Genomic DNA, 19,574 nt, shown 5'->3' with positions numbered 1-19,574 from the left:
GTATTACACAAAAACAGCCACAAATGAACATTGTTTATATTTAATTTATCTTAGAACTTGAGGTGGTTCTATTTGAGCTTGGAGGAGCTCAAATATCTGAAAGCTGAAGTGTAAAATATTGCTTAAATTAATGAATAATTGAATCCTCCAGTAACTTCTTGGAAAATAATTACATTTATGATATTAAATTCATTCAAGTACCCTATTTCCATGAAAATGCTGCCTCAGTTACATTTCTATGTATCAACACTGGCATCCAGTGGACAGCTGGTGGAAAAAAGGGTCTTTGAGCCAGCAGTGGTGTAGGATTAATGTAAAAAGGCCAACACAGTTTATTTAAATTGAGAGCATTTGTGACTCCTTAAAATTAACATTTTGTAGATCTTGAGGGAAGAAAAGTTTTACTTTGAGATAAACAACTATGACCACTTCAGAGTGAGTGTTTAAAAAAATTTTTCAGGGAGTTTTCTGTTTTTTCAGTGCAACTTTCAGCAAGGGTCAGGAAGGTAAAATAGTAGTGATCATTAAGAAGCAGATGAAGCTGGAAAATGTTTTATGGATGTATACACTTGTGATACATAAACATTTTAAAAAGTGTACACAGCTTTAATTGATCCTTCAGACTTCCACTTCTGACAGATGTATGGCTAATCATCAAATTAATCAATCACCCAAACCCAAAAACTAAAGTAAACACAATCTTTTCCACACTTTTGACAGAATTGTATCTCTCCCTGGCACAGAATAGAGTGAAGAGCTCTCTTTCCTTTCCCCACTGTGTTCTCTGAGGCAGACAGCAGCTCCTACTGGAAACTCTTCAGGCCCTCTACCCATTTCACTTTGTTTTCTTACAGTCTGAATACAGCTTTCACTCCCTTCTTTTCCCCAGTCAAATAAAGCAAGTTAAAACTCTACCTGATGTGCAGTCAGGACCGAATAAATTGTCTTCAGCACATTTTTCACAGGCTGTCCCACCAAACCCTTTCTGTGGATTACACAATGGAAATAAAAACTTAAAGTTTCTCATTTATCTCTATACAGATAGATATATATTTAGCAGGCTGAAAACAGCACCTTTTGCTGCCAAGAGAAAATAACATGGCAGTTTCAATCAGTAGCTACCACAATCTAGAGAGCTTTGTCTTTTGAACAATCTTGTCCCCACATATTTTTTAAAAAGAATTTCTAGTTCTTCAAATCAGATATTCTGAATATCAAGGTAAAAATAAAGTACAGTAATCAAGCCTAAAGTCCAAATCAGGCTTACAATTGTTGGATTGTATTTTCTGGCTACTTCTACCTCTGTCTCTTTTTCACATGTCCCCAGAAGAAGACTTACGATGTAAAGTAAAGATGAACAGGTTGTGGGGGAGGTAGAAAAGATTAATTTGAATTGTTTCTATTTTCCTGAAGTTAAGCACTACACGTTGCACTCTCAGCAAGGGAGCAATGTGTGGAGAGTATAGCCCCTTGTATAAGTACTTTCTATTTAGGACAAAAAGTCACAATTAAAAAAAATAGAGGAACTCAAAACACCTGTCTCAGGAAGGTAAGATGAAAGAACTTAATAATTCCACCTGAACACGCTTAAGTCTGGAGAAATAATAGTGTGAATATTAATGCAATCCAAGCAAGAAAATGAACTCCAAGCTGATCATCACTGCTGTTTCTGGAATACTTTCCTTTAATGTATTTATACAGTAGAACATTCATCACTCCCTAGGACAGCTTACATGCTGTATGTTATTTTTGATTTAAAAGAAGGGACGTACCTGACATGCACATGTTCCGTTCCCAGTTATGCCCTGTGAGCAGTGGCCTCTCCCGTTGCATGGTGAAGCAGCTCCTCCTGGACAGGCTGGAAGTGACAATGTTAAAGCCATCAGTCACCTTGCTCTGGCCCTTCTGCTCCCCTTGGCAGCTGCAGGGTTTTGGGCCAAGCAGGGACTCTGGGGGACAGCTGCTGTTTTGTAGCTGCCTGAGTCTCTTCACTGGAATCTTAGCAGAGACCATCATCCTCTCTTGTCTGGGAACTCAGGCTAGTGACTGTAGTCAAAGGATTGAACAAAAAAATAATTCTCTTATTCTGAAGTACCATATGGTTTTGTTCTTGCTGATCCACCTCTGTCTGCCACACCCTAAGCTGTTGGTTTCCTGGTACAAGTGGAGCTTGCCTGACCACTCCTGTGTGTTGATATAACTCTGATGGATTGATAATTTCCCCTCAGGATTTTATTTGATGCTAAGTTAGAGTTTAATAAGCCTTTTTAATCCCCACCAAAAATTGCATTTGCTTTATCTGGGAAATTTTCCTTTTCCCTGTTATCTTCATAAGACTGTGATGATTGATTCAAATGATCTTGGAAATTGAAATATCTAGATATCTCACAACCAAATCCTGTTCAAAGGGCTGTGGTCACTAATCAAGCTTATGTATCAAAGGTGTGTTATACTCTCTAGTGCCTCTGGTGCTAAAACCATGGCTACAGGCAGTGTTGTGTGTATAAATATATATATATATATATGTATATATGTATATATGTATATGTATATGTGTGTATATATATATATATATATATATATATTGACACGGTCCGAACAAAAACCCCAGCCAGCAGGATGAGATAAGAAAAAAATGCCATAATTATAATAAAAGTAGTCCAATTTTTTTGTATGAAAGGTTTGAAGATACAAATTTTTACTGAAAGATTGCCTACAGGAAATGTGTATTACAGTGTTTTTCAGTCAGATCATTTGTCAGGTTTTCTCTCCTATAGGGGCACTCTTATTTTTCACAGTTGTCCTGCCCTTCCTTGGAAATGATGTATTAACTCTCTTCCATAAGCCCTTCCTTCCTTCCTGGAATTAGGATTCCCATTAGGTACCATAATTTTGATGCAGATGGTAGCTAAATGTATCATACACCCATTGGCCTGCCAGGTACTCTGCTGTACATTACTAGTGAGATTTATTGCTTATAAAGAGTCTCAGAGTTTGTTCTGTGTGGGTGGAGATGGGCAGCACCGGATTTGTGCTCCCCCTGCCTAAGTTAGTCCTGATTTAGAGTACTTAATTAATGGGGAAGCTTTAGCAAAAATTAATTTGATTTGGATAGAGTGATGAGAAAATAAGTAGATGTGCATATGTGTACACTTAATTCCACTAAAAGCTTTGGCTTTAAACCAGTCTGTTAGTATTTCTTAATTTATTCCCTAAGGTAGTCTGAGGTCTATTGTATCTTCAAAAGAAGATACAATCACTTCAAAAGAAGTGCAAGCTTCTTTTGAAAAAACAATGAGCTGAAGATGAAAATTTTAGTGCTGTTTATCTCATTTGAGCTGAAATAATAAGATATTTTAAGAATTTATGTTAAATAACTATAATTGAGGGAAAGTAGTAAATAAATATACTTTAATCTTTCAAGTGGCTTTTAGTGAACCTTGTTTTCTGGCTACTGTATAAAAGCTAAATCCTATCTTTAGGACTAATGGAAACTGTTTAATATTTGCACAGAATGGAAAATAATTTATTTGCACTGATGCTTATATTGAATGTGCAAGGATAGAGAAAACTCAGAGTTCATAGTGTAATTCCTAGGAAAAATTACTTTTAAATTATTGACAAAGCAGGTTTGGTTTTTTGTTTTGTTTTGGTTTTTTTGCTATTGGCATTCATTGCACTTGCCCTTGTCTTCACTACATCTTGTTTTGAAACCAGGACCAAAGGACAGCTTTATCAGAAGCTGGGTAAATTACCATACTGTTGAACAAGTTTGGCCAGGCAGATAAAATGCTTCCTGCAGCCAGCCATGCCACAGGAGGCAGTGCTGGGACACTGGAGCAGAGCTGACACAGTCACCTGCTGCCACCCCGGGGAGAAGAGAGACCTCTGCTTTTATTGAGGATGCTTTTTGACAAGCAGTAAGAAAGAGATTCTCTTGCTTATCTCTTAACAGCTGTCAGAGTGTGAAGGCCAAATCTCTAAATCCAGGCCAAAAGAACCAAAATCTATCAGCATTTTTTTCCCTTCATGGACTTAAATTCAGCACTTAAATTCCTAACTTTCCTGTTATCAAATAGAGCCTCTTTAAATCCCTTTGCTTGACTCCCTGTGAGGCTGAAGCAGTGAGTAGTACTTGAAAAGAAGTATTTTGAACCATATAATTTGGTAGCATTAAATTTAGTATCTTTCCTCTTCGCCTTTATTTTTCCTTTTAACATTTCCCCCTCTTTATTCTTACAGTCCTTTTTACTCAGCTGGTCATGCCATACACCTTTCAGTTGCTACCCAGGCTTTTCTTTGGAGCTGTGGAAATATTTGCCCAGAGTGGGAACCTGTGCTGGGGTAGGGATCAGCTCCTGCTGCACCTGAGATCCACCAGCTGTAGTATCTGTGGCTGGGTGATACTGGCAGTGTTGAAAGGCTGTGCTCTTCCCCCCTGGACCTTTTCTGACCCTTTTATCTTTTGACTTTATGACTTTTTACAGAGTGTGAGATGGTGCGCAGCTGGATGACTTGGTGTGCTTCATGGGGAGGGAATGTGACAAAAGATCTTTCATTCACACTGTGTGTTTCAACATGTGCTATCATTTAAGGAAGTCAGAGTTCAATTTAAGACCTGATTTTGTCCTTGCCATCAGATGCTAAATGTGAAGTAAACCTTTAGTCAGGGATTTTTGCCCTGCCTCAGGAAGGACCGTCTTTCCTCCAAATATTTCAACTTGTGCTGTGTTCTATTACAGAGGTTGAGATAACATAGAGATAACTATTTTTTTTTCCTTCCAAATGAAAGCAGAAACAATGCTGAGACCTTGGTTCTTTGCTTTTTGGGGTCAGGAAGTTTGTCCAAAGGAAGAGGAGGCTTCCTTGCCTTTGCAGCCTCCTTCACACAGTGGTGCAGGCAGGGCTCTGACTCTGGGGCGGGGGACTCTGCTCTCTCCAGAAATACTGATGTCCCTTGTGTGGCTACCCTGATTTTGGGATGATGAGGTAGATTTGGTGGTGGGGTGGTAAACCACCCCACAAGTCACTCAGAAGACATGAGCACACACTACACACTCAGCTCTTTGCCTGTCTTTTCTCTTGAAGTTGCTGTGAGCTGCAGTTGGACTGCTTTCCTTTAGAGGATAAATGGCTGCTGGTATTTAAATAATAGCTTGGGCTAAAATGAAATGTTTTTTAAAACCTATTTTGTGGACAAAGGACTTCACAGACATTGAAACAGACCTCGAGGCCATTAACTAAAGGAGGAAATGCTCTGGCTGGGCAAGGAAATCTCCTCTGTGGGTCTCGATGCCCATCTTGGTAGCCTGAGATTTGATGTATTTGTGGAGATGCTGAAAAGCTTTTCCTGAGGAAGGGGCAGCAGGAGGGGAGGAACTCCTGATTCCCTTGCTTCAGTAATGGCCTTCAGCATTCACAGGCAGTTCAAGAAACTGTCTCAAGTTGAGCTGAAAGAAAAGATCCTCCCTGCATCACAAAGTCAAGAATTAAAGAGATTTGGAAATATTTCAGATGCAGATTAAGGTGGTTTTAACCTAAAATGAAACATTTAAATTTGGGGTTTGAAAATATTAATATTTAAAATCCATTTTAGGGATCCTCCTGAATTAAAAAAATTTGCAGGCATCGAATGTAATGGTTTTTTTTTGAAAATCCCAAGATCTAGGAGGCTTTCTGAGGCTCTTTAAATTTTTCAATGACTTTTACTTTTTAAATTAAAATTTGAATACCTGTTTTTTCTTCAAATCCCCTAAGTTTAACTGAAAACTGCTATTTCTTTCTACTTCTATAACAAGCTCTGAGAAACGAACTTCTCACAGCAGTAGTTTCTGAAAAGAAGAAAAGTTGCTGCTTTATTTCTGTTCAAATTCTATAAGAAAATAAATTCCCAAAGCCCAAAACAACTTACCCATGCAGTCTGGGCCCCAGTGTCCCTGGCAGCACTCAGGGTGTTCAAATTCCTTCACACATCGATGCCGACAGCCCGGAAAAGAAAGTGTGTGTGTTTTAATTTCCAGGTAGTACCTGTGGAAAAGAAGTTAGAGCTGCTTTAAAGTATTTAGAAGCCTCCTGTGGGGAAAAATGAAATTCTTAAGTTCTTCGTCTCTTTTCAGTGTCAGGCAAGAGCAGTTTAAGCTTGGTTGCATTGCTCTACCTTTTCTTCTTCTTCATTAAAACATACATTAAAACTCAAGGTCTAAAAAGATGCTTGGAGCTGTTTCTTTTGAACAATGTATTTATCTTCCCACTCCAGCCTAAATACAGCACATTTCTCTAAGTTTTGATTTGAAACAGTATTTTAAAAAATGTTTAATATCAAGATTCTTTAAATGCTATTTAAGTTCAAAATAGTTACATTTTCTCTAAAATAGTTAAATTTTCTTAAAAACACTGCTTCTTTTTTTTCCAATTGGAATGGCAAGATGTCAAACTGGTTTTGAGATATCTCTTCCTGCCCTTCACCCCCACAACTCACTGATCTAGAAATGTGAAAAACAGATTATTTATATGATATATAAATATGATATGATAAGATTAACACCTAAGTATAATATAGTAATATATATTTATCATATATTTTTATATAATTTATATGAAGGGTGGAGAATAAATATAGAAGAGATTCTATGATATTATTCAAGAGAAAATCTGTTAGATCATCAGTAGCAATGTTTATTTTCCTCTTATATCACTTGCTGTTTAACTTCAAGCATCAAATACCCTGAATGCAGCTTGAGCTCTGGAGCTGGTGAAGCCGATGGCAAATGTTCCAGAAAAAAACTGCATAAACTAGAGAATTTTTTATATGCATTAACGTTTTCTAATGACTGGAGAACAATATTGATGAAAAAAGCTCTGCCAGGGGAGATACCTGCAGTCTGGTGTCCCAGTCCCGTTGGTAATTTTGGTGTAACCAGCAGGGCACTGGGTGTCAAGGTTTAAAGAGCAAGGTACACATTTGGTTTTCATTCTAATGAGCAGCTTTTGATCACATTGCTTCTTCATCTGAAATAGGAGAAGAATAATTAACAACAAGGAAAAACACTACCACGAGTGAAATTGCTGAAAAATGGCAAGTTTAACTCAGCTTTGTTCTCACTCACAGCTCTTTTCTGTTCAGCAGGAGCTCCATTTTTTGGAGTTAAACTAGGTAATAGACTATTTATTAGTGCTTTGCAGAAGCTTTGTCTGCACAAAATATGTCCAACCACTGCAGGATAAGCCCTTCTAAGTGTAATATTTTTCCCAAGAGTGCTTTATCAACAAATACTGAGTTTGTCAGACTTAAAAGCCAGGTTACAGAGACAGCATCATCCTACAGAGTGTTAGTTCCAAAGCTGCTGACAAGTGCCTTCCCCACTCAAAGGCAAAATTAAACAACGTGTGGAGGAGGCAAAATTAAATCAGCACCACTGTACTGATCTAAAGGCTGCTATTTTCAAATTGGTGTCAAAGAATGACATCTTGCTTTGAGTTAAAAGGTGGAGGTTTTGAGTCTGACCCCACCAGAGCACACTGAGAAGAACAGCCTCATTTTTTTTTTTTTTTTTTAACCTGTTTTCATGTGTCTATTTTAAAGCAGTAAGTCTTTCCTGAACTGCATCTAATGTTGGCTTCATCTTCTTTCTTCCTGGTATTTGTAGAAGTTCATCGTTCATAAATGGTGAGAAATGACCTAATTCAGAATATGTTTTTTAAAAACCAGCAACATAACCCTGTGCAGTCCAGAGAGTCCTGGACCTTCTGGGCACTTCTGGGATGCTGCAGCCTGTGTGGAATATCACAGCTGGTCTGGGTGGGTACCCTGGCACCTTGGGCAGGATCTCTACGTGTCCCATGGTGGTCCTGGATGAAGCCCTCACTCAGCAGTTTCTCCCCTTGACAGCTGGACATTCCAGCAGCAAAATTTGTCACAGACAAAGTTCATCACAGACCCCAATAAGGAGATTAAGCTGCATAACCTCAGAACCACTGTATGTGATTGCCACCACCCACACATAAACACACTTCAACATCTATTTAGTTGTCAAATTTTAGTCTTCATTAGTGCACTGGTGAAATCTGGTCTGGGTAACATTGAAATATTTGGGTGAAACCCTTTTGTTGTGTAGAAGCTTTTCAGGTGTCTTTGAAGTAAAAATGTGACCTCTTCCCAGATGTGGGTATAATGTGAATACAGCTTGAAAAGACATTTGGTTGCCATCAGAAAAGGCACCCCACAAAATTTCGTTTTACAACAATAAAATTCATTGGGTGTTTTGAAAAGGAAAAATTTAAATAAAAATAACTTATGACCTTTTTCTGCCACCAGCTGTAAAACACTATTTATTTTGAAATGGTAACATTATTTACACTTTGTCCAAATTCCTCATTTTCCCTTTTTGCTTTTAGAGAAAATGGAAGAAAGTTGACTTTTTAGTGTCTCTTCTTTTAATGTTTCTTCTTTTAGTGTTTTTTTTTTTTTTTTAAGAAGGATGACTTTAACATATTTTCCAGTACTTTTTGTACATTTCAATGTATGTTTCCATTTAAAAACTGCAACCAACCAACAACAATAGCAACAAAACACCTGAGTGTCTTCCTTTTCCCCCTTCTAATTTCTCTCTGTCCTTTTGTGTTCTCTTCTAAATCTGTTTTGCCTCTCTACAAGGGTGGTGAAAACAGATGTGAAATACCACAGATTCATAGTATTTGTACATGACAAATGTACCACTTCCCCTAAGGTCTACAAACCCTTTAAATATGTTTATAACTTTTTCTTATTACTCTAAATAGTTCAATTCCTTTGATTTTTATCCCTTACCTGTCTAATTTTTTTTCAGATTTTCATCCTTTTAGTTAGTAGGAACAGAAAATTTTCACTATAGAAAAAAACTTCAGTTTTCATCTTCTGACTTACCAGAAATCCCAAGCAATTTCTTTTGATAAATGCATCATTTACAGTATTTTGCCACATATGCCAGTTTTAGACACTTTTCAGTGTACTCATGGTATATCATTTGAGCCAAATTCTCATGCAGAATAAACAGATGCATTTCTGTTATTTCAGAGGTCTGAATTACAGATCTCTTAGGTTATAATTCATAAGCAGTGACTCTTAAAGTGTTTTCTTCTGCTGTAAGATACAGTATCTGATAAATGTTCTTTCTCTCTATAAAGCAGAGTAATACAAGCAAATAACAATCCATTATGTAAAAAGCTGCTTCTTACCTCATCTTGGACTTGTGATGTCAAACATAGTTTCATTGCAACCAAAAAAGCAAAAAAGAATAAAAACTCAGGACTCTTTTCCATTGTGAACTGGACTTTTTTCTTTCAGAGTCGTCCAAGCATGAAAACTAAATTCTGCTGTAAAATGATTGTTAGAGGTGCTGTTTCTTCTGCATTCTCAGGCAAATACTTCTAACAGGACTCTTGTCTTCCCCAAGGTAAATGAGTGAAGGATAAGGCATGCAGAGCTTGCCCAGGCAGGAGAGATTCCAAAATGCAGGGTATTTGCTGAAAGTTTTCACTGGGAAGCTGAATAAAGACTCCCCACTGAATGACAGGATATCCTCATGGGCCTCTGATCATTTATTCCTCTCTCTGGAGCTGTTGATAGTACAAAACCAAGGACACTGAACTGCTATGACAGAAGATGATTTCTTCTTTTAGGTGAACATGGATAGGGGGCTGGAGTAGCTACTGTGCTTCTTGTTATTACAGTTATTTAATTGATCTAAAGGAGAGCAAAGGATCTCTGGAAGTTGGCTTATCAGCCATTAATCAGCATAAGGATAGGTCACCCCAATGTGGTCTGGGAAAAATACTACAGATTTTATCTCAGGAGGGCAAAATAACATCTTCCACATTTGGTTAGCTAGATGAAAAGGGGCAGATTTCCCCCAACCCCTTGGATATGCTTGGCAGAGATGAATACTCAGATTTGCCAAAACTATTTTGATTTTGCCATTTTGATTTTGCCAAAAGCAAGACTTTTCTTTTTTCTCAGAGTTTTTCAGCTCATTTCTAGTGCTGCTCTTTGCCACTGCTCTGGTCAGTCTTGTAAGGGCAGGCTCTGTCCTGTCTCAAATACCCAATAGTGTGGCAACCTCCAGTTTGTCAGCTTTGCCTGGTCCCCCTGACATTAGAATTTTCTCTTCCATTAGAAGGTGCTCCTTAAGGGTGTCTTAATACAAAGCTGGGCTTCATAACACCTTATCTTTAACTCTGTGTGGTTTCCCTAAAGAACTGAGTGGTGATAAGCATATAATGTACAAATCTATCTACTTTTGTTATATGCTCTAACTGCAAAATCGCTGGAGCTGGCAGGGCAAGGTGTTTCCTGTGCATCATCAGATCCTGTTCCTTTCTCTATAGGATGAGGAAAGTAAATCATTCCTTGTTTATGCAGACAGGATAGCAGCCAGGGCTGTGATGGACATGCTGACAGTAGGTACGTTCCTAAGAAGGGCTGTTTCTTTTTTCTGAGGTCAAGGTTTCACGTTACTTTGGCTTTGCTGCAATGTACAATCTAGCCTGGTGGAAGGGATGGCTCAGGTTTTACTCCAGAAGCAGAATCCTGGAGGATCTCCTCTTCTGTGTGGTGATAGCCCATGGCCACATCCCATTCCTTGTGGGATGTTTGGGATGTTTGGGAGTGAAACTTACCCTCCCTCTTCTGCAGGAACCCCTTATGGGAGTGTGGGCAAAACACATCTGGCTGGTCCCTGTGTGGGTGCTGGCAGGAGCTGACAGCTTCTTCAGCAGCTTGAGGTCAGCTGGGTCTCTTGCCTGTTACCACTGCAGGCAGGGCAGTGGTGAAAGGAGCTGTAAATCAAGCACGTCCCTTTCCTGTCCTGTAGGTTGAGATAAAAAGTAACAGCATCAGCTCTCTTGTTATCTGCTCTTGCCTCTTGTATAGGCATTTGTGTGAAGTAAACTCTTTTCCCCTTTCCTTCCTCTCCCTTCTCAGCAGAGCATGGTCTCCTCACTGACTGCTACGATGACCGCTTTCCTTGTTCCAGAGGGACCAGCCACCCTTTCCTCCTGTTGGTGACAGGCATTTTCCTTCTTCATGGGGGTTACAGACTGTGCCAGGCTCTGACTACAGCTCTACCTGGCCAGCTCCTGCACCACTTTGGGCAGAAATTCAGGCTAAAAGGTCAGCAGGCACACAAGGTGGGGCTCCCTGGGCCCTTGGGGGTGAGAAGGTGTCACCTCAGTGCTTGAAGCAGCCTGTGCAGTGTGGCAGGGTGTCTGCCACCAGCCAGGGAGCTGGCTTCATGAGAACTGGGGTCAGTTTGTATGGGGAGCTCAGCCAAGCCCTGCTCAGATGCCCTGTGTCTCAGCTGCTAGGCACCATTGCACCTCTGAAAACTTTCAGGCTGCAAGCAGTCTGGTGAAAAAGATTATTAGGAGTTACTGTGTGTGCTTTAATACTGCAAATACCATGTGCTGGGGCATTCCCTTCTGTGTGTCACAGTCTTGCTCTGCTGTCTCATTCCTGGACTGGATGCTCCTACTTTAGGCAATTGTGAACTAGTTGTCCTTTTACTTTCTTCGTCCACCTACGGCCTCTCCCAAGTTACTGCTTCTATTTTTGTGCTGTAAATGTCAACCAACCAGAGAAAACGTGACAGCTCATTTATGTAGATGCTTTTGAAAGCAATATTTGTGCTTATTTCAGTGTGACAATGAGGTATTTGCTCTTTCTCAGAGCCAGGTTCGTGAGGTCAGTTCAAAAGTAAATTAAAATCAGCAGATACAGACATGATGGTTGCAGCACTTGCTTTGCTCTACACAGTTTTGATGACCACACAATTTCCTGCATTTTAAACATTTTTAAATGAATAATGATCACATAGCTTGCATTGTATATTGTTCCCCTTAACTTTCAGAATGTGAAGCTCCCTCAACCAGAGGTGACTGAACTTCACATGATGAGGTCTCAGAAACTCATACAAAGCTCAGACATTTCACAGTCATATTGCCAAAGCATCATTTCAGAGGAAGAAATAAGAAAGAAACAAGGCTACTTTGAAAGAAAGCACTCATTGCAGCCTGAACATTTGTGAGCTCTGCATGATGAAAGCTGGTACTGCCTTCCTGGTATGTTCTACCCTACTTGCAGCTCAGCTCCTCTCCCAGGGGTGCAGCCTATTTAGTGAGATCTTAGAGGGTGTCAGGGGTGAGGGCAGTATTGAGCTAAATTTGATATTCTTGGTAATTTGGAAGTAAGCAGAAGAAAATAAATGAATTATTGTTTTTTTACTGCATGTGGCTTCTGTTTTAGAGCCAGTCACAGCAGGAAAACTGTCACAGGGGTGTTTGAATACAGTTGGAGGCTCCACATGTCTGAGGGAAGTCACTTTGCTCTTTGTTTGGAAACTGGCTGAAGCACCTTGCAGAGGGGTAGAGAAATATAAAATGTGTTCATAAGAAGAAAGCTTCCTAGGGGGAGGGAGTCTTTGGCTCTGCCGAGAGAAACGTCTGAATGCTAATTGTAGGTGGGAGGAAGGGGGGTACAAACCCTCAAGTTGCCTAGGGGGAGGCTTGGGGAAAGGAGGGGGGAATATTTGGGAAATACTGCCTTTGATTAACACAGACTTAATTGGAACATAACAAAGAGATATAAAAAAAGAAAGGGGTTGGCAAGTTAAATCTTTCCTGTGCCATACATCTGAGGAAGCCAACGGTGGCCTACGGAGAGCCTGAATGGGCAATGTGGAATATGCCAGGGGTGTGTAATTTTATCTGTGGGGTTATGACAGCCATCATTTTGAAACATGGTGACTATCAGAACTAATTAATTCTCCAAGCCCAGAGGATGCATTAAGATGGAGCTGCAGCTGGTATGCTGAGGAATGCCGCGCACCCGGCAGAGGCCATCGCTTTTATCCATGTTAATGAGGGAGAAGGCACAGACAGCTGATCTAAACCCCAACGCACTCACAATGCATACAGCTGATGGCAATGCAGACTGCCAGGCAAGGGGTGGTCTTAGCCATAGATTAGATCCTCATAGTGGCCTCTTCAGCTTTCTTTCTTTCCCTTCTGGTGGTTTTTTTTTTTCTTTCTCTTTTTTTTTTTTTTTTGGTTTTTTTTTTTTTTGTGTGTTCTCAAAAGAGTCTTTCAGCTGGTGAAATTGTAAACAAAAGGCATTCTAGCTGAAGCTGTGGCGAGAGGGCTTTGCTAGGGAGCCATGAGGAGAGTGGTGTGTGTGGTGCTAACTTGGACAATGATATTTACCACAAGTTTTCAGGGCAGGATTGAGTTGGAGAGCTGTAAAGCTGAGCTTAGAACCAGTGTCATGCTTCAAAATTGAATGACCACAAAATCAGGAGCTGCTCACAGGTACCTCTGCTACCCTTTCATGTTATTTTTAATCGCATGTGGCTTAAAAAAATGGAAGTCATCCTCAAGGAATGGGTAAAGTCCCAGGTCATGTATCATCTGTAGGATATAGGATTTATCGATAAGTCCCCAGTTTCTTGGAAGTGCTCTCCGTGTACAGCTGTGAGACAGATGTACAAGGGGATGGATCTACAGCATTCCTGGGAAGCAATGCCATGGAATAGGGGAAAGGACTTGGCAACCTGGATCTGGAAGTACAGGTGGCTTACAGGAATATTAAAGTCATCTTTGTGTCCCTTTCTCTACTTTCCATCTACTGCCTTGTTGTTCTCGATAGACCATACACAGACCCTGGTCCCATGTTACTGCCAGCTAATGGTGTGATAAATGGAGGAGGTACTGCCCTGGTGCAAAATCTCGACTTTCTTTGAATACTGTGGCTCTTCCTGGTGGTATAGCACACTTCAGAATCATTAAATCTCATGTTTAATGAAGTATAAATACATCATGTATTCCTTGCAGAGATTTGAAATAAAATTAATTGCAATTATGAACTGCTGGGTAAATACACTAAAATAAATTTTAGTTTGGGTTAACATGCTGGCTGTGTAAAGCCAGCATGTAAGGAACTTCAGCTTTAAGATGTGATTAAAGCAGATTGAAGGCTAGGATCCAATAATGTTCTTTCAAAGTTGGCTCAAATGGATCTTTACAACATTTCTCATGCAAACCTATTTTGCAGTTTATAAACATGCAGGAACGATGGTGGGGTTTTTCTGTATGTGTCTTTTACTGCAGTTCTGCTAAGGTTCCAGTATGTAAAGCAAAAATACTAGGGAAACCCTGAGATTGCAGGATTTGGGATGGGTAGAGGGATGTACGGCATGCATCTCATGCTGTAAATGTTACATTGATTTTTCTAATCCTATGATAGAGGAGCAGGATGGAGAGCAGCACATCCATTTCACATCTTAGCAGGTAGCTGTGGTAGGACTAGGGATGTTTGGGAAATCCAGGCACCATAAGTTAAGGGATTTTGTGGAGCTGGGGGCAGGAGCAGAAGCTGTGGTGTTACAGCAATGTTATTACCTGATGACTTCCTTCCTCGCTCTAGACGATGCAGAGAGCTTGCTGTAATTTTGGCCCGTGTAGAACTTGTTTGTTTTCACAGTAATATTTATGTTTTGTCTAGTCAGACTTAAACAAAGATTAATATAGTTAATAATTCACTACAAATGAAACTGAATTGCAGATAGTGATGTGGAGCAATCAGCCCTTGCTCAGTTTTTTTTTTTTTTTGTTTTCCCTTCTTTTTTCCTTTTAAACGCAGCCTTTGTAGCATTATCCAAATTTGCATGTTTGTGGCTATGGTGGATTGATTTCAGCCAATTATCTTATCTAGGAAGAGCCATCCCCAAATCTGGTTGGGAAAGAAAATCGTGCGGGAAACAATGCGGCGCAATTCCCACAAATAGAATAATAATACAGTGTTGTATTTAATTTCCTTCCTCCTCACGATGTGAAAACTTGCCACGGTTTACATCAAGTTACAGGGCTGTGTGCTGCTCTAGTGGGAATGCAGAATGGGAATCCCTAAGCCAAGGTGTGGCTGGGAAGAGCCAAGTGTGGCGTTCCTGGCACGAGTTAGGGGGGCACAGGCCAGCAGGGATTGTGAGCTGCTGCCATAGGAAACAGAGCTGGACTGGGGAGAAGGAATCTCAGGCTCTGTTTTTGGCTCCATCATTGAAAGATGTGGACAAGGCGCTCTCCGTCTGCCTCGGCTGTGTCTCCTTTCTGCCTCTCGAGAGTTTGTCTGGCTCTCACCAGTGTGTCCGTGCCTCCAAAGGATGGCTCCTGGGCCGGTTAATGCTGGCCATCAACACTCATTTTCTCCCGCAGCATCCTCTGTTCCCCCCCATTCCGAGCTCAGGACCTCGGCAGGCTCTCTGCTGGAGGGGCCGGTGAGGATGACCTCGCCCCGGGACCACCGGAGGGCAGCAGAGCCCAAGGCACGGCTCCAAACCCCCAAACCAGCGCCTGGAAGATGCTCCAAGAGGGGGTCTGAGAGCGAGAGGGTAGAAAGAAATATAGGAAATAAATGGGGATTAAAAATATGATGGTTAATAAGCATATCGGAAATAAATACGTCAAATAGAAGCGCAAAAAGAGATATATAGAAGATAGGTATTATTATGAAAATATATTAAATAAAATAAAAGGCAAGCAAATACATAAAATGAATATTAAGAGGCATAAAAGAAATATAAAATTAACATGAAAATGTAATAGATATCTATAATAAATATAAATATAGAATAAATATATAGAAATGCAATGATTGCAATGTTAAAATGATGCAGCTTTTATGTATAGATATCTGGAAACAGTCACCTGTTGTTAAGAGTAGAAAATACATGAGGTAGAAGGGAGAGGATGTAGTCAGATACCTGCACAAACATATGCTGCATCTCAGAAAATGAGCAGCCAGGGGACAGTTCACTTTTCCCTGACTCACACAAAATTATATATACACTATGAGAAAGAAATTTGAATTATTTCAAATACATGGGAGCATCTGCTGAAGATTCATCCAAAAGATTCTGCTTTGTGCCTTCTGTGTTGAAGAATAAATTTTGTTACAAAGTTTACTGTTTGGTGGTGGTTCTTGTTGTTTGTTTGTTGGTTTTTTTTAATGGTGATGAAGTAAACATAAAAGGATTCTCTCCAATTATACAAAAGCTATGGTAAAAAGACTGTACTTTGTGTAAAACACACTGAAAAGTCTAATAAACAGAAAAATGTAAAGCCAATGTTACTGGCATTGAGATTAGGCTGAGCACACATGCAGAAAAACCTCATCAAGGGCTCACCAATGTGTAGCAAGGCTCTTTACAGGAGGCAGTTTTAAGGGACTGTGCTCACCTACAAACAGATAAGTTTTGGATATGTCTAATGTGAAAAAAAAAAGAGCTACAGTTTTGAAAGTTTTGATGGAGAAGTCAAGTATTTAGAGCTATGAACAATCCAGAATTAAATGTCCTCTCCAAGGCTGTTTCTCACTTTAGCAGTTAGACAATATCATGAAGTAGTCCTCTCAAGAGAGGAAAAATGTAGCCTATGTAGGGGTTATAAAACAGAAACTACCTAGGTTTTGAGTGCTTGTCTTGTTTTCAAATTTTAAGAGTAGAAATGTTGGGGGTTTTTTAAACTGCTGTGATATTTTTGATTCTTGTTTGTTTATTTGTTGTTTTAAAAAAAGTTTTTGGAAATGCTATCAACTAAAATATTAAAAAAAAAAAAGACAGAAAGAATCAAACCCACCTGCAAATAAAGTTTCAATGCAGTTATTTCAAATCCACCCAGGTTTTTAGGCACAGAAACAAGACTGATGATGTGAAACTCTAAGGAAGGTTAATTTATGTCTTTGGGCCCAGTACCAACACTGCTATTTGCAAATGCATCTCTTCCTGGTCCTGCCAGACACTTTTCCAAGACTCTCATCCAGCACTGTCTATCTCTTCCTGTAACTGTAGAGTGTACTTTAATATAATTTAACATGAGCAGTGTTAAAGCAGTGTTAAGAAATATTATTTCACATTCACAACTTTTTAGCGTCCTCTTTTTGTCCATCACCATCAATGACTCTGAACCAAACAGAACCCCAAAGTCCCTGGAATTGTCCATATATGACAAATTCTGGCTGGCTGCCCACAGGGTTTTAGGGATAAGGAACAGCACTGTAGGACAATGCCATTTAAACTTCAAGTTATTATTTGTTTTTTCTGTTTCAATTTTGACCCACAGCTGTGAAGTAGTATAAAAACTTCAGGAATCATTTGGGGAAATTATGTTATTGATCTCATGGGGGAAAACAAACTATTTCCTAGAAGAAAACCAAACAGATGATTAAAAATATGGCCTGAATATTTTAATGACAGAGATTCTTTTCATTCTTCTTCTGACTCTAGTTTTCATGAAAGATATAGAAAGATTTGGAAGGATCTGGAGAATGAAAATGGCAGATATTAGAAAATTAGGAGGTGATGAATTTCTGTGTAGAGTATGTAGAAAACTGAAGAGAGGCAAAATGAATAGAGGTATTATGATATGTGTAGAAATCACACATAGGAAGTTCTTGAGTTTTTCTTATTTTAATTCTACAGTAAGAGATATTTTGAAAGAATTGTCTCGAAAAAAAGGACAAAAGATAGCTGTTTCTTTGTAAATAAGAGGTGAAAATGCTTTCAGTTATTTTTGCTAATGCAACTTCTCTTTTTCTTAGTGCATAATGTAGGTAGGTAAGGTTTCATGTTTTAGAAGTTTGTGGTTGAGAAGAACAAGGCAGAAAATTGTTTCACAGACTTCTTGTGCAGCGTTTAGAGTGTGTAAGAAGTAAACTCTTCTTTCTTGTAGAAAGTATTTGGAATAACTTTTTATAAAGTTTTTTTTCAACTTTTTAGGTTGAAGAAGTTTTACTGAAGGAAAAACATGAATGTTCACTTTTTTTGCCTCAGTTGCTGGATAAAGCATCTGTCTGGTGCACTGGACTCCTGGAAATGTAGTCGCTTGTCTCAAACTTTGTTGAGGAGTAATTCAAGTGCCTAGACACTGGCATCTGGAGCTGCTTTAGATGCCTTTGGTACTAGTGAGTGCTGTGACTTCCTGGGGTAGCATCTGGCAGCCACATGGGGTGCCAGGAGGCCTCCAAAAGAGTCCTAGACAATTAAAACACACCCTGCGGGTTTAAGGACTCTAAGGAACTAGAAACCTGAAAGTGCCAAGAGCTGCAGTGGCTACTGAGGATGTAGAATGCAGGATGACCACAGATATCTCCTTTCCAAGTCCCAGCAGGCAAACATTCATAGAATCCCATTTTTTTAAGACGCAGATTTCCCTCTTACTTGTGAACCCCCAAGTCAGGAAGCAGTGGCTGCCTGGATGTCCTGAGAACTGCAGTGCATGGGACCAGTGTTCTGAGGGGAAAGCAAACTCATTCCTTGAATCAATATCTTCCCTCATAAAAGGATTTTTGGAATCCAGGTTTTTTTTTTTTTTGGGAAAATCAATACAATGGAAAAGTCACAACTTGTTTATCTGATGCTGGCTGCAATCAGATACTCATCAACCACCACTGAGTATTTCAAGAGGTGTTATGAAGCAAGATTTCTGTCTGAATCCAGCTCTCACTGGCTTGGCACTATCAGCTGTTGACTAGTTTTTCAAAAGAACTCAGTTCTCGTTGTGACTATTGTGACCAGGTTTTCAAAAGATTTCAACAGATTGAGTGCTGAGCTCCTTTGAAAATAACCTAATAATTATTTAGGTGACTAAATAGCGTCTGAGTCTGATTCTAAATGCTGATTCTTTCTGGAAAATCTTACCTCTCAGTGATGTATATTATTAATATTTAATGTTCCCTGTATATAATTTGTTTTTATATATTTTCAGCATTTGAGCTATTTTGGATGCAGTTTTGTCCTGGTCTAGGGCAAATTTTGGGAGGAAACCTCTAAATGGTGTCCTTCTAGAAAACAAATTCAAGTGGCCCCTCCCCCAACTTTTGGGTTTGGGAAAAGATTTCCTCGGAGAAAAGTGGAAAAAACTGTTTATTTAACAATCAAAGTATTCACAAGTATAAAAAAACGAATAAAATTAAACAATGAAACCTTTTGCAGTTCTGAAGAGACGGCAAATTCAGAAAGTCCTTGTTGTGGGGTGTAGCTCAGCTCACTCAGTCTCTTACCAGTCCCTTTGGTGCTGGAATGCAGCGTCCCAGCCCGTGGTGGGCCACAGGTGGGAACCCCTGGTGTTTGTCTGGGTCTTCAGCCCAGAGTAGGTTTGAACAGTTCCAAGCAAAACCACATTCCAGGGCATTTCTCTGCCTCATCTAGCTAAAAACTAACTAAAAAGCAAAGGAGAGCTCTGTGCTGCTGTCTGTCCATGCTGTGGACAGCACAGTCCGGAGAAGCATGCGGGGGAGCAAGTGCCATTTCTGAAAACAAGCTGCGGCTTCTTCTTTCCCCCTTCATTCTTGGAACCAGTCTTAAATGTTCAAAACTCAATATTCAGTGTAAACAGAAGAGACAATTGGGGATACAAGCACCATAAAGTCACCCCAGGACAAGTTTCTGTGAAATTAGAATAGTAGAGCAGCCATAGATTTCACCAGGGTGCAATAACTCAGGGTCAATAAAACACAGCCTTCCTATTGATGGATTGATCACATTAAAAATTGA

The 19,574-nt window shown here is 39.7% G+C and overlaps 1 protein-coding gene across 3 annotated transcripts in view; it reads right to left on the bottom strand.

Annotated features, from left to right (window-relative positions):
• Positions 1–9,627, bottom strand: part of STAB2 (stabilin 2) — a 73,056-nt gene extending 63,429 nt beyond the window's left edge. For 2 of the 3 annotated variants that reach the window (XR_015286333.1, XM_086887142.1), the window contains exons 1-5: positions 9,214–9,613; positions 6,875–7,008; positions 5,912–6,027; positions 1,773–1,858; positions 916–985 (exon numbers count right to left, since the gene is read on the bottom strand). Coding sequence is in view for 2 of the 3 variants with exons in the window: in XM_086887142.1 (XP_086743268.1) it covers positions 916–985; positions 1,773–1,858; positions 5,912–6,027; positions 6,875–7,008; positions 9,214–9,297 (490 nt within the window). In the remaining variant the exon portion in view is untranslated. Of the gene's footprint in view, positions 1–915; positions 986–1,772; positions 1,859–5,911; positions 6,028–6,874; positions 7,009–9,213 lie in introns of all 3 variants that reach the window. The other variant, XM_023936777.2, reaches the window with a different exon arrangement.
• Positions 9,628–19,574: the final 9,947 nt, after the last annotated feature.

This window comes from Cyanistes caeruleus, chromosome 4 (genome assembly GCF_971803275.1).
Source record: "Cyanistes caeruleus chromosome 4, bCyaCae1.hap1.1, whole genome shotgun sequence".
Classification (NCBI taxonomy): domain Eukaryota; kingdom Metazoa; phylum Chordata; class Aves; order Passeriformes; family Paridae; genus Cyanistes; species Cyanistes caeruleus.
Note: the sequence above shows the minus strand (reverse complement) of the source record. Positions and strands in the feature narration are given on the sequence as shown.